General features: G+C 41.0%; 2 protein-coding genes across 2 annotated transcripts; both read right to left on the bottom strand.

Annotated features, from left to right (window-relative positions):
• Positions 1-549: 549 nt before the first annotated feature.
• Positions 550-1,701, bottom strand: LOC106607528 (interferon alpha-6-like). The gene is made up of 5 exons (XM_014204559.1): positions 1,576-1,701; positions 1,393-1,479; positions 1,112-1,261; positions 762-854; positions 550-657 (listed from the first exon to the last, which is right to left on the bottom strand). The coding sequence occupies exons 1-5, from the start codon at positions 1,699-1,701 to the stop codon at positions 550-552; spliced, it is 564 nt and encodes a 187-aa protein (XP_014060034.1).
• A 10,317-nt stretch (positions 1,702-12,018) lies between these two features.
• On the bottom strand, positions 12,019-13,184 carry LOC106594534 (interferon alpha-2-like). Its single transcript, XM_045721316.1, has 5 exons — positions 13,045-13,184; positions 12,838-12,948; positions 12,581-12,730; positions 12,231-12,323; positions 12,019-12,126 (listed from the first exon to the last, which is right to left on the bottom strand). The coding sequence occupies exons 1-5, from the start codon at positions 13,168-13,170 to the stop codon at positions 12,019-12,021; spliced, it is 588 nt and encodes a 195-aa protein (XP_045577272.1). The 5' UTR covers positions 13,171-13,184.
• Positions 13,185-14,716: the final 1,532 nt, after the last annotated feature.

Raw genomic sequence — 14,716 nt, 5'->3', positions numbered from 1 at the left:
TTCTTTCACTCATGCTGCCAAACATACCCTTGTAAAACTGACTATCCTACTGATCCTTGACTTCGGGGATGTCATTTACAAAATTGCCTCCAACACTCTACTCAACAAATTGGATGCAGTCTATCACAGTGCCATCTGTTTTGTCACCAAAGCCCCATATACTACCCACCACTGCGACCTGTGTGCTCTCGTTGACTGGCCCTCGCTACATATTCGTCGCCAAACCCACTGGCTCCAGGTCATCTGTAAGTATTTGCAAGGTAAAGCCCCGCCTTATCTCAGCTCACTGGTCACCATTGCAACACCCACCCGTAGCGTGCCCTCCAGCAGGTATATTTCACTGGTCATCCCCAAGGCCAACACTTCATTTGGTCGCCTTTCCTTCCAGTTCTCTGCTGCCAATGAGTGGAATTATTTGCTAAAATCACTGAAGCTGGAGTCTTATATCTCCCTCTCTAACTTTAAGCATCAGCTATCAGAGCAGCTTACCGATCACTGTACCTGTACACAGCCAATCTATAATAGTAAAAAAGATCTGCAAGTTCAAATTCATGTTCTATTGGACCACAGAAGGCTATCAGAGTTGTGTTTCAGGATGAATTCTAGGGTGTACAGGAGTTCTTTTCGAACCACTTCCCAGGCGCAGTAACTGAAATTCTGTGAAAATGAAAATAAACTGTTAGGGCAATGTAGGGTAATATTGTCCTATGTAGAGATATTATCAAAACAATGTGTCTATTTGATTTCAACCTATATTCTACCTTTTCTTTTAGGACTGCTGCAATGTTCCCAAAGTATGTCTTCAGGCCCTCTGCCCTGATGGGATAATCACTTGTATCCACACTGCTCATCATCTGCCAGAAAGGAAGAAAGAGGCAGGCGATGAATAATAATTCAAATGTATCCATTATAGTGTATTTTCTTGCGCCCTACTTTTTATTTTAGGACAGCCGCGATGTTCCTAAAGTATGTATTCAGCGCCTTTTCCCTGACTAGATAATCACGTGTATCCACACTCCCCATCATCTGACACAAGAAGAAAATAATTCAAACATCACCATACCAGACTTAAACAGTTAAGCTATCTGTATAGGCATAGGTAGGTACTCACACATTTGCTCTCTTCAATCTGACGGTAGACAATGTTCTGAAAATACTCCAACTTCTGTTGGTCCCACATTGTCGGCAGTTCGTCAGTTCCAAACAATGTGTCGATGTTCTTCAATGTCTCATAAAGAGCCTTAGCACCACTGCTGCTCAACTGAAACAGACAATAACAATCATTTCAAATAACATAATTAGCAGTTTAAAGTTTTCTACTTTCTGATCCTAACGGTTGCAAATACGCTTTCATGCTGTAAAGAACACTTGGATATGATCGCTTGCCCTTACCTGTGGCCCGCCGGAGGTTGCAAATGCGGTGGCTGGGAATTCCATGAAGACATTGTCCTGCAGGCACTCCACAGGAAAATGACCCCCCTGAAAGAAAGAGAAAACACATGTTTCACGTTGAGCTATTCAGTTAAACATCGTTGGATAATACATCTCAAGTCAAAAGTAATTTAAAAATTGTACCATATCTCTCAGTAGGTTTTGGGTTGTTCGCACCAGCTGTCCTTTTAGCTGGCAAGGCATGGGCATCGACAAAACTTGCACGAGGCAGAGGAAGGCGCTCATCCAAATGATAATCTGAATTGCCATTCTTAGGGTAGTTAGATGATCTGCAGCAGATGGTCATTGTTAGTTGAATATAATCCTGAAAATAATTAATTAATTGAAGCCTGAAGCAATGATCAAATGATAGCATGTTGTTGACTTACCTGTTGACAGTATATTGCAAATTTCCTCCAGTCAGAATGTGGTTTGTGTTCTGATCCCATATCTGCGGATTAATTTAAATAGTGAGGATTGAAAGGATGAACAAAAAGTGAAAGGGTATCTCGCTAAATTAAGAGTTGAAGTGAATGAATTTGGGAAAGTTTTGCCTAGTGAACCGCAAGACCGGATTTCTCTTTTGTGTGCTCCACTTCACCCTCTCATCATGTTTCGAGTTTTCCTTCATAGGAGGCACATTGTCCTAAGTGGGATAAAAAAAATGTAACTCATAGGCTCAAACGAGTAGGAGAGAGAGAGAGAGATAATATTGACCTCTTAACTTTACAATGAATGCAGTAGTGCTCTTTATGTCTTTATAAACACCAATATTTAACTAATGGCACTTTTATGGACTAAGGGAAGGCCTACAATGTTTGTTTGTTAATCACAAAACTGCTGTTTCCTTGTTTGTTTCTCTCTCTCTCTCTCTCTCTCTCTCTCTCTCTCTCTCTCTCTCTCTCTCTCTCTCTCTGTGTGTGTGTCTGCGTGTGTGTGTCTGTGAGAGAGGGAGTGAGAGATGATGATTTAATATGATCTCGTTCTGTTTGCATCTTCTGTCTTTAATCCCATTCATGTCTATACATTTGAAATAAAATGTTGATTATAACTGATGATTAGATAGACATCAACCAGCATTTTATGACGTCTGTTTCTGAATAGTCAGGCTAACATTAACATTTGACAATTTAATACTTACGAGAGACTAAATAAACCAATGTGCTAAGGTGTTGTGATAACATTATCGTAGGCAAATACATAAATCCTAATTCCTAATAACACTACACTTCATCGTCTTGGATATGCTTTGTTAAAGGGGCAATTTATGTGATTGCCACATCCATAAATGAATGATAAACAGCCCACCTATTGATTCTTGAAGAATATATCACTTTTAAAGGCCTCATGAGCTCAGTCCACCTGTCTTACCTCAACAGAACCCAAAATGTACTTTTTATGACATTGTTTGAAACAATATATATACATCTAACAAACACTTTACAACTCTAAAATGTAGTTGAAACTATTAAGTTGATCTCATGGATGGTCATTACTTTAATCAATAGATCTCTTACAGTGGTTACTTTTCTCGAACACCATCCCTCATCTATTTACCAGAATAGTGGCTGAGTGAATACTATGGTGTTGTTTTGAACTGTAGATTCCCTATAAACAAATGAATGCAGGAAAGACTGAATGGATGAATAAATGGATGACTGAATACATGAATGAATGGGAAAAACAATATGATAATAGATGCATGTATTACGTCATTTAATTGTGTTATAAATAAATACATAGCCTTCACATATAAATCAGTCAGTAAAAATATCATCCATCAATCTATTAGCCAGCCTCAGGGACATGTCACATGTCTCCAATGATGGTTATGTGGTTGTCCAACAGACCGCTCTTTCCTTACCGCTTGACTCTGAGGTCGACTTCGTCACAGCTTGACCATGGTGTCGAGGAATTTTTAAAACTGCACCAGTTTGTAGCGAAGCTCCGCTCCCACGATCTCACATGCGCATGCGCTGTCTTCCTGGAGCGCAAACAATTACATGCATGTTTCAGTCAACTCAACCACAACAGGTGCTGCGCCAACGCATCCGACGACACAAGAAACGGCGCTTGGAAGTTCCAAGTTTCAGCGAAATTCATCCGATTTGTGGTGATCTAGAACTTGATATTGGATCCACCTTCTGTTTCAAGATGGTGTTCAGCTTGTTGAAATACGGTTCAGAGACCCTTTGCCTGAAGTAACTGACCCTCCATCTCCAGAGGATGCCCCAACACCACACCCGAGCTGTAGACAATATAAAATGGTGGTGAGTGAATTAGTTCCGTCTTAAGAAATATAACTTAGGCTACAACATGAAGGGTCATACTTACGCATCCCTCCAATTTCTTAACTAGTTCACCTGTTTTTGAACAGGTTCAGTGTTTCTTTGTTCCATGTGACAGGAGTCAGGCTGTTAAATAACTGGGCCATTTATTCTAAAGCCTCTAATGCAACCACTGAGACGTCCTCCTCCTGTATAAAAGAAAACAAGGTTTTAGGCCTTAGGAAGTCTCATAAATTCTATGGTTAAACTTCCAATTTATCATTTTGAAATTGCAATAAAATCATACACTCTAGTTTATTCTATCCAAATCTTGCTACATGATACATTTCAGTATGTTACCTGTGTGTTCTTGTAAACATGCTCTGGAAACATGCGCTCGACATTTCTTTTAGACACAGAACTAGAAATTGTCCACCCTGAAATAAAGTCATATCAATATCAAAAAGTGAACTGTATTGGAATAGTATCCATAAATGAAACATTGGTGTACAGAGAGTGAAAGCATGGGTTATATAAAACGTCGTATAATAACATAAAATAAATGTAGGTCTAATAATTAGATATATTGAGCATCAAATTGTGCACACCAAATGGCGGACAGGTGCAAAAAAATGCGCACTAGTGCATAAACTGCGTCCACCCGCACTGATCAGAATCGGAGGTGTATGAGCAGAACAGAGTCAGGTAGATACTCAACCATTTCAATCTAGCATGAATATTTGAATATTTCGTCGTTCGGAGAGAAGAGCAGGCCTATAAGAATAAACCAATTTGCCAATGTGTTGTGATAACATTATCGTAGGTTTATTAGGAAATGACCTAAATCAGAATTCCTAATACTATAACATTTCACCATCATGGACATGCTACGTTAAAGGGGCAATTTCTAGGATTGCTACATCCATTTTTTGACTTGATACACAGGCTACCCAATGATTCTTGAAGAATATATCAATTTTAAAATCCTCATGAGTTTAGTTCAACTACTGTCTTACCTCATCAGAACCCCAAGTTACAAATATTTATGCCATTGTTTGATACCATGTAAATGTAAAAAAACACACTGTATAGCTTCCAAATGTAGTTCAAACTAACCCATAACTTTAATCTCATAGATGGACATTCCTTTCATCCTTAGCTCTACGACAGTGATTACTTTTCTCCAACCCCAATCCTCAGCTATTTAGAAAAATAGTGGTTCAGTGACCGCTTTGGTGTTGTTTGAACAGCAGATTGCTCCTTTAAAAACGTCAGTCTATAAACAAATGAATGAATGAAATGATGAATAACTGAATATATAAATGAATTAATAAAAATGATGAGAGAATAATTATTTGATTTTATTGTAAAGGAATAAATACATGGCCTTCACATATAAATGTCAGTCAACCAATGTTAATAAATAAATCATTCATTCAGTAAATGTATCAGCTATCAATCTATTAGCCGGGCTCAGAAACATGTCACATGTCTCCAATGATGATTATGTGGTTCTCCAACAGACCTCTTCTTCCTCATGGCTTGACTCTGCTGTCGAGGAATTTCTTGAACTGCACCAGGTTGTCGCGAACCTCCAATCGCGTGATCTCCCATGTGCATGTGCTGTGTTCCTGGATAGCACACAATGCATATATATATATTTTTCTCACTCAACTCAACCACAGCAGGTGCTGTGCCAACGCGTCCTATGACACCACAACGACGCTTGGAAGTTCCCAGTTTCATATGTGAATTGTGGCAGTGAAATGCATCCTATTTGTGGTGATGTAGAATTTGCTCAGATGAATTTATCCTCTATTCGAGAGCATTTGATATTAGACCCACACAGTGGCGACTGGTTTTCCGAGCGTGCCCCACCTGCTTAACCACAACAACAAAAAAGTAAACATTTGTTTAACCTTTTTTGTTGTTGCTTGTTTTACTTGTTTTTTTGGCATCAATAAGTTTCACATATCAGTTTGCATACAATGTAAAAAAACAACAACAATCATTCAGTTAATAAAGCTGCATACAAACATGGTGTCTTTTTTGCTTTCTTGAGTAAGACAAGTCATCATCGATTATTGTAAGAGCTTTCATTGTCTTCTTATATGCCCCGTTTTTTAATCATTCAGTTCTGGTTAGGTGTACAGGGAAAACCCTGTGAAGAATTCTCTTGATAAGCCCCCATTTTCAGTGGGTGATTCTTAATTATGCAATTTTTTTACCTTTATTTAACTAGGCAAGTCAGTTAAGAACAAATTCTTATTTTCAATGACAGCCTAGGAACAGTGGGTTAACTGCCTTGTTCAGGGGCAGAACGACAGATTTTAACCTTGTCAGCTCGGGGATTCGAACTTGCAACTTTTCGGTTACTAGTCCAACGCTCTAATCACTAGGCTACCCTGCCGAATCAGAAAAACTTAATGAAAGTGAACAGTTTTCATACCTGTCTATGCAAAGAATTACATTGGATTAATGCATTTCATGATAACAGTAAGCAATTATTCAGCAGGAAATATTGAATATCAAAAACAAATAAGTCTATAATATAATGGTGCAGGGCTCTGTCTTATTAAATGAGGGCCATGTTCAATATAACTATGTTCAAAGTGTGGACATTTCACACCACACTTGCAGATTCTGTGTAGGGTTAACCAAAAACGTTTTTTGAAGAACCATTGTTTCAATAGGTGTTTCACAGAGACCACATTTTCCTCACAGATTTCGTCTGTAGTTAATCAGGCACTGTAATTTGAAACATATGGCTGTTCAGCGTTTACATTGCACATCCTTGAAATAAAAATAGATGTCATTAATAGAGAGACTGATAGTGTTGAATGAAGTCTAAAGTTCGGCCATTTTACCTCACTGCTTGTATTTGTATGTGTTATGGATCCCCATTAGCAAGAGTAGGGGTAAAATGAAGGCAGGTCTGGTTGCTCCTCATTACACATCACGAACCAACAAATATGATTTAAATCAACAACATAGGAATCGCTACAAATCTTATTGTATGACCTGTTAAGCACTATATTAGGCCCAGCCTTTAGATCTTTTGGTTTTCCTAAATATGGCTCCTATATTGTGATCACAACGTCCGATGGATTTGGAAACTGCTTTTAAACACATTTCTGCAGTATTAGTAAAGATGTGATCAATACATGATGATGATTTCATTCCTGTGCTGTTTGTAACTACCCGGGTAGGTTGATTGATAACCTGAACCAGGTTCCAGGCACTAGTTACCAGTTTGAAGCTTTCTCTTGAGTGGGCAGTCTGATGAAAGCCAGTCAATATTTAAATTATCTAGAAAATATACCTCTCTATTGATATCACATACATTGTCAAGCATTTCATACAAGTTATCCAGATACTGACTGTTAGCACTTGGTGTTCTATAGCAGCTTCCCACCAGAATGGGCTTCATGTGAGGCAGATGAACCTGTAGCCATATTACTTCAACAGCATTGAACATGAGATCCTCTCTAAGCTTTACAGGAATGTGGTTCTGAATATTAACAGCCACACATCCACCTTTGGCATTTCTGTCATCTCTGTAGGTCTAATAACCATGTATTGCTACCACTGTGTCATCAAAGATATTATCTAAGTGAGTGTCAGAGAGTATCAGATTATGAATGTCCTCCGTTACAAGCAAATTATTGATTTCGGAAACCAAGTTTCTTATACTACAAAGTTAACGTGGGCTATTTGTAACACTTTTCTGTGATGCTTGATTGTTTTTCTTGCTTTACTGGGAAGCTTGGCAGAGGTAGACATGCTTGTGTTATGTATGTTAGTGCAGGGTGAGCTGCACACGGTTGACTTCCTGCTAGGGTACACCACCTCAGTGCTAACAGTAGAACTCTGGTACATAGGAATATTATTACTGCATACAATAGCTGTAGGATCATTCAGGGCAGTAAGAGGGACATACTTACATGTTGTCTTCCAATGCCCCTGAGATAATGTACATTTGCTGAAGCATTATGGCAACTCAGCAACAGAATGGTAGGGATTAAATGAGCTGGGCCTGGGTAAGTCAATTCACTGTGCACCTTTTTAGTCTATTCTGCTAATATTGCTCCTATTACGTTGTTGATTGTGGAACGCAGTTTCATAGATGGGTTGGAACCATAGAATTAGGAATTCTAATAATGTAATAGTATCTCCATGGTAGGAATGGAAGTTGTACAGGTGCTCAAAATACACTGTTCAACACAGGCCAGCCCTGTCCAGTGATAAAACACACTTCATTGAAAAAATGCATTTGAATATAACAACATTTTCAGAAGATACATTTTACTTGTTTTAATGGCTTTCCTCTATAGATTAGTAGGCTATAAGACTAATTCCATTCCTACCATGGAGATACTATGACGGATCACCAGCTCAAGCTGAACCTCGGCAAGACGGAGCTGCTCTTCCTCCCGGGGAAGGACTGCCCTTTCCATGATCTCGCCATCACGGTGGACAACTCCATTGTGTCCTCCTCCCAGAGTGCTAAGAGCATCTGCCTCTAACCCTAGGAAGCTCTTTGCCACCTTCTCCTCCCTCCTGAATCCTCCTCCCCCCCCTCTCTGCGAATGACTTCGTCAACCATTTTGAAAAGAAGGTCGACGACATCCGATCCTCGTTTGTTAAGTCAAACGACACCGCTGGTCCTGCTCACACTGCCCTACCCTGTGCTTTGACCTCTTTCTCCCCTCTCTCTCCAGATGAAATCTCGCGTCTTGTGACGGCCGGCCGCCCAACAACCTGCCCGCTTGACCCTATCCCCTCCTCTCTTCTCCAGACCATTTCCGGAGACCTTCTCCCTTACCTCACCTCGCTCATCAACTCATCCTTGACCGCTGGCTACGTCCCATCCGTCTTCAAGAGAGCGAGAGTTGCACCCCTTCTGAAAAAACCTACACTCGATCCCTCCGATGTCAACAACTACAGACCAGTATATCTTCTTTCTTTTCTCTCCAAAACTCTTGAACGTGCCGTCCTTGGCCAGCTCTCTTGCTATCTCTCTCAGAATGACCTTCTTGATCCAAATCAGTCAGGTTTCAAGACTGGTCACTCAACTGAGACTGCTCTTCTCTTTGTCACGGAGGCTCTCCGCACTGCTAAAGCTAACTCTCTCTCCTCTGCTCTCATCCTTCTAGACCTATCTGCTGCCTTTGATACTGTGAACCACCAGATCCTCCTCTCCACCCTCTCCGAGTTGGGCATCTCCGGCGCGGCCCACGCTTGGATTGCGTCCTACCTGACAGGTCGCTCCTACCAGATGGCGTGGCGAGAATCTGTCTCCGCACCACGTGCTCTCACCACTGGTGTCCCCCAGGGCTCTGTTCTAGGCCCTCTCCTAGTCTCGCTATACACCAAGTCACTTGGCTCTGTCATATCCTCACATGGTCTCTCCTATCATTGCTATGCAGACGACACACAATTAATCTTCTCCTTTCCCCCTTCTGATAACCAGGTGGCGAATCGCATCTCTGCATGTCTGGCAGACATATCAGTGTGGATGACGGATTACCACCTCAAGCTGAACCTCGGCAAGACGGAGCTGCTTTTCCTCCCAGGGAAGGACAGCCCGTTCCATGATCTCGCCATCACGGTTGACAACTCCATTGTGTCCTCCTCCCAGAGTGCTAAGTACCTTGGCGTGACCCCGGACAACACCCTGTCGTTCTCCACTAACATCAAGGCGGTGACCCTATCCTGTAGGTTCATGCTCTACAACATTCGCAGAGTACGACCCTGCCTTACACAGGAAGCGGCGCAGGTCCTAATCCAGGCACTTGTCATCTCCCGTCTGGGTTGCTGCAACTCCCCTGTTGGCGGGGCTCCCTGCCTGTGCCATTGAACCCCTACAACTCATCCAGAACGCCGCAGCCCGTCTGGTGTTCAACCTTCCCAAGTTCTCTCACGTCACCCCGCTCCTCCGCACACTCCACTGGCTTCCAGTTGAAGCTCGCATCTGTTACAAGACCATGGTGCTTGCCTACGGAGCTGTGAGGGGAACGGCACCTCCGTACCTTCAGGCTCTGATCAGGCCCTACACCCAAACAAGGGCACTGCGTTCATCCACCTCTGTCCTGCTAGCCCCCCTACCTCTGCGGAAGCACAGTTCCCGCTCAGCCCAGTCAAAACTGTTCGCTGCTCTGGCACCCCAATGGTGGAACAAGCTCCCTCAGGACAGCGGAGTCAATCACCACCTTCCGTAGACACCTGAAACCCCACCTCTTTAAGGAATACCTGGGATAGGATATAGTAATCCTTCTAACCCCCCCCTCCAAAAAAAAGGATATAGATGTACTATTGTAAAGTGGTTGTTCCACTGGATATCATAAGGTGAATGCACCAATTTGTAAGTCGCTCTGGATAAGAGCGTCTGCTAAATGACGTAAATGTAAAAATGTAAATGTTGTACTGCCATGTGACAAAATTTCCTGAGCATGTTTAATACAAATCTTAATGTCCACTATGGTGTTGCCACAAGGTTCAATTCTCGGGCCGACTCTTTTCTCTGTATATATCAATGATTTCGCACTTGCTGCTGGTGATTCTATGATCCACCTCTACGCAGACGACACCATTCTGTAGACATCTGGCCCGTCTATGGACACTTTGCTAACAAACATCCAAATGAGCTTCAACGCCATACAACACTCCTTCCGTGGCCTCCAACTGCTTTTAATTGCTAGTAAAACTAAGTGCATGCTCTTCAACCGATTGCTGCCGCATCTTACTGCTCGACTTGCAGCACTACGCTGGACGGGTCTGACTTAGAATACGTGGACAACAGGTATCCTAGTGGTTAGAGTGATGGACTAGTAATCGAAAGGTTGCAAGATTGAATCCCCGAGCTGACAAGGTAAAAATCTGTTCTGAGGCTCTCATTGAAAATAAGAATTTGTTCTTAACTTACTTGCCTAGTTAAATAAAGGTTAAAAAAAAATACAAATACCTAAGTGTCTGGTTAGACTCTAAACTCTCCTTCCACACTCACATTAAGCATCTCCAATCCAAAATGAAATCTAGAATTGGCTTCCTATTTCACAACAAAGCTTCTTTCACTCATGCTGCCAAACATACCCTTGTAAAACTGACTATCCTACTGATCCTTGACTTCGGGGATGTCATTTACAAAATAGCCTCCAACACTCGACTCAACAAATTGGATGCAGTCTATCACAGTGCCATCTGTTTTGTCACCAAAGTCCCATATACTACCCACCACTGCGACCTGTGTGCTCTCGTTGGCTGGCCCTTGCTACATATTCGTCGCCAAACCCACTGGCTCCAGGTCATTTATAAGTCTTTGCAAGGTAAAGCCCCGCCTTATCTCAGCTCACTGGTCACCATTGCAACACCCACCCGTAGCGTGCCCTCCAGCAGGTATATTTCACTGGTCATACCCAAAGCCAACACTTAATTTGGTCGCCTTTCCTTCCAGTTCTCTGCTGCAAATGAGGGGAATTATTTCCTAAAATCTCTGAAGCTGGAGTCTTATATCTCCCTCTCTAACTTTAAGCATCAGTTGTCAGAGCAGCTTACCGATCACTGTACCTGTACACAGCCAATCTATAATAGTGAAAAAGATCTGCAAGTTCAAATTCATGTTCTGTTGGACCACAGAAGGCTATCAGAGTTGTGTTTCAGGATGAATTCTAGGGTGTACAGGAGTTCTTTTCGAACCACTTCCCAGGCGCATTCCTTACCCACTTGCTCTTTTGCACCCCAGTGTTCTTTTGCACTCCACTCCAGTGTTAATGTTAAATCGTAATTGTAATTTTTTCGCCTCTATGGCCTGTATATTGCCTTAACTGCCTACTCTTCTACATTTTCACACACTGTACAAAGATTTTTCTATTGTGTTATTGACTGTACGTTTGTTTGTGTAACTCTGTGTTGTTGTTTGTGTCGCACTGCTTTGCTTTATCTTGGCCAGGTAGCAGTTGTAAATGAGAACTTGTTCTCAACAGGCCTACCTGGTTAAATAAAGGTGAAATAAAAAATAAATACATTAAAACACACCGAAAGACTTGGATACAGAATGAGCACTCAGATTAACAATATTTAAAAGTATAATTTTTTTATTAACTTAACATTTGATGAAGGTCAACAACAGGAACGATTTTCAAATAGATAAATAAATGAAATCATAAATAGACCTACATAAATAAATAACCTTGATAAATAAATAAATACATGTATAATATTGCTGTTGGACATTGCACATTGTATGATTGTGGAATAGTAGGCTTTTAAAATCAAGCACATTTCTAAAACACAATAGTAAAAAAGATCTGCAAGTTCAAATTCATGTTCTGTTGGACCACAGAAGGCTATCAGAGTTGTGTTTCAGGATGAATTCTAGAGTGTACAGGAATTCTTTTCGAACCACTTCCCAGGCGCAGTAACTGAATTTCTGTGAAAATGAAAATAAACTGTTAGGGCAATGTAGGGTAATATTGTCCTATGTAGAGATATTATCAAAACAATGTGTCTATTTGTTTTCAACCTATATTCTACCTTTTCTTTTAGGACTGCTGCAATGTTCCCAAAGTACGTCTTCAGGCCCTGTGCCCTGATGGGATAATCACTTGTATCCACACTGCTCATCATCTGCCAGAAAGGAAGAAAGAGGCAGGCGATGAATAATAATTCAAATGTATCCATTATAGTGTATTTGCTTGCACCCTACATTTTATTTTAGGACAGCAGCGATGCTCCTAAAGTATGTATTCAGCGCCTTTTCCCTGACTAGATAATCACGTGTATCCACACTCCCCATCATCTGACACAAGAAGAAAATAATTCAAACATCACCATACCAGACTTAAACAGTTAAGCTATCTGTATAGGCATAGGTAGGTACTCACACATTTGCTCTCTTCAATCTGACGGTAGACAATGTTCTGAAAATACTCCAACTTCTGTTGGTCCCACATTGTCGGCAGTTCGTCAGTTCCAAACAATGTGTCGATATTCTTCAATGTCTCATAAATAGCCTTAGCACCACTGCTGCTCAACTGAAAGGGACAACAACAATAATATCAAATAACATAAATGGCAGTTTAAAGTTTTCTACTTTCTGATCCTAACGGTTGCAAATACGCTTTCATGCTGTAAAGAACACTTGGATATGATCGCTTGCCCTTACCTGTGGCCCTCCGGAGGTTGCAAATGCCGTGGCTGGGAATTCCATGAAGACATTGTCCTGCAGGCACTCCATAGGAAAATGACCCCCCTGAAAGAAAGAGAAAACACATGTTTCACGTTGAGCTATTCAGTTAAACTTCGTTGGATAATACATCTCAAGTCTACAGTAATTTAAAAAATGTACCATGCCTCTCAGTAGGTTGTGGGTTGATCGCACCAGCTGTCCTTGTAGCTGGCAAGGCATGGGCATCGAGAAAACTTGCACGAGGCAGAGGAAGGCGCTCATCCAAATGATCATCTGAATTGCCATTTTTAGGGTAGTTAGATGATCTGCAGCAGATGGTCATTGTTAGTTGAATATAATCCTGAAAATAATTAATTCATTGAAGCCTTAAGCAGTGATCAAATGATAGCATGTTGTTGACTTACCTGTTGCCAGTATATTGCAAAAATCCTCCAGTCAGAATGTGGTTTGTGTTCTGATCCCATATCTGCGGATTAATTTAAATAGTGAGGGTTGAAAGGATGTACACAAAGTGAAAGGGTATCTCGCTAAATTAAGAGTTAAAATGAATGAATTTGGGAAAGTTTTGCCTAGTGAACCGCAAGACCGGATTTCTCTTTTCTTGTGCTCCACTTCCTTCTCATCATGTTTCGAGTTTTCTTTCGTAGGAGGCACATTGTCCTAAGTGGGTTTAAAAAATGTAACTCATAGGCTCAAACGTGAAGGAGAGAGAGAGAGAGAGAGAGAGAGAGAGAGAGAGAGAGAGAGAGAGAGAGAATATTGACCCCGTAACTTTACAATGAATGCAGTAGTGCTCTTTATGTCTTTATAAACACCAATATTTAACTAATGGCACTTTTATGGACTAAGGGAAGGCCTACAATGTTTGTTTGTTAATCACAAAACTGCTGTTTGCTTGTTTGTTTGTTTCTCTCCCTCTCTCTCTCTCTCTCTCTCTCTCTCTCTCTCTCTCTCGCTCTCTCTCTCTCTCTCTCTCTCTCTCTCTCTCTCTCTCTCTCTCTCTCTCTCTCTCTCTCTCTCTCTCTCTCTCTCTCTCTCTCTCTCTCTCTCTCTCTCTCTCTCTCTCTCTCTCTCTCTCTCCCTCTCTCTCTTGTGTGTCTGCGTGCGTGCGTGTGTCTGTGAGAGGGAGTGAGAGATGAGGATTTAATATGATCTCGTTCTGTTGGCATCTTCTGTCTTTAATCCCATTCATGTCTATACATTTGAATTAAAATGTTGATTATAACTGATATAGATAGAAATCAACCAGCATTTTATGACGTCTGTATCTGAATAGTCAGGCTAACATTAACATTTGACTATTTATTACTTACGAGAGACTAAATAAACCAATGTGCTAAGGTGTTGTGATAACATTATCGTAGGCAAATACCTAAATCCTAATTCCTAATAACACTACACTTCATCGTCTTGGATATGCTTTGTTAAAGGGGCATTTTCTGCGATTGCCACATGCATAAATGAATGATAAACAGCCTACCTATTGATTCTTGAAGAATATATCACTTTTAAAGGCCTCATGAGCTCAGTCCAGCTGTCTTACCTCAACAGAACCCAAAATGTACTTTTTATGACATTGTTTGAAACAATATACATCTAAACAAACACTTTACAGCTTGAAAATGTAGTAAACTATAATGTTGATCTCTTGGATGGTCATTACTTTAATCAATAGATCTCCGACAGCGGTTACTTTTCTCGAACCACATCCCTCATCTATTTACCAGAATAGTGGTTGAGTGACCACTATGGTGTTGTTTTGAACTGTAGATTCCCTATAAACAAATGAATGCATGAAAGACTGAATGGATGAATTAATGGATGACTGAAT

The sequence above is a fragment of the Salmo salar genome, chromosome ssa06 (assembly GCF_905237065.1).
Source record: "Salmo salar chromosome ssa06, Ssal_v3.1, whole genome shotgun sequence".
NCBI lineage: Eukaryota > Metazoa > Chordata > Actinopteri > Salmoniformes > Salmonidae > Salmo > Salmo salar.
This window is presented reverse-complemented; position numbering and strand designations above follow the sequence as displayed.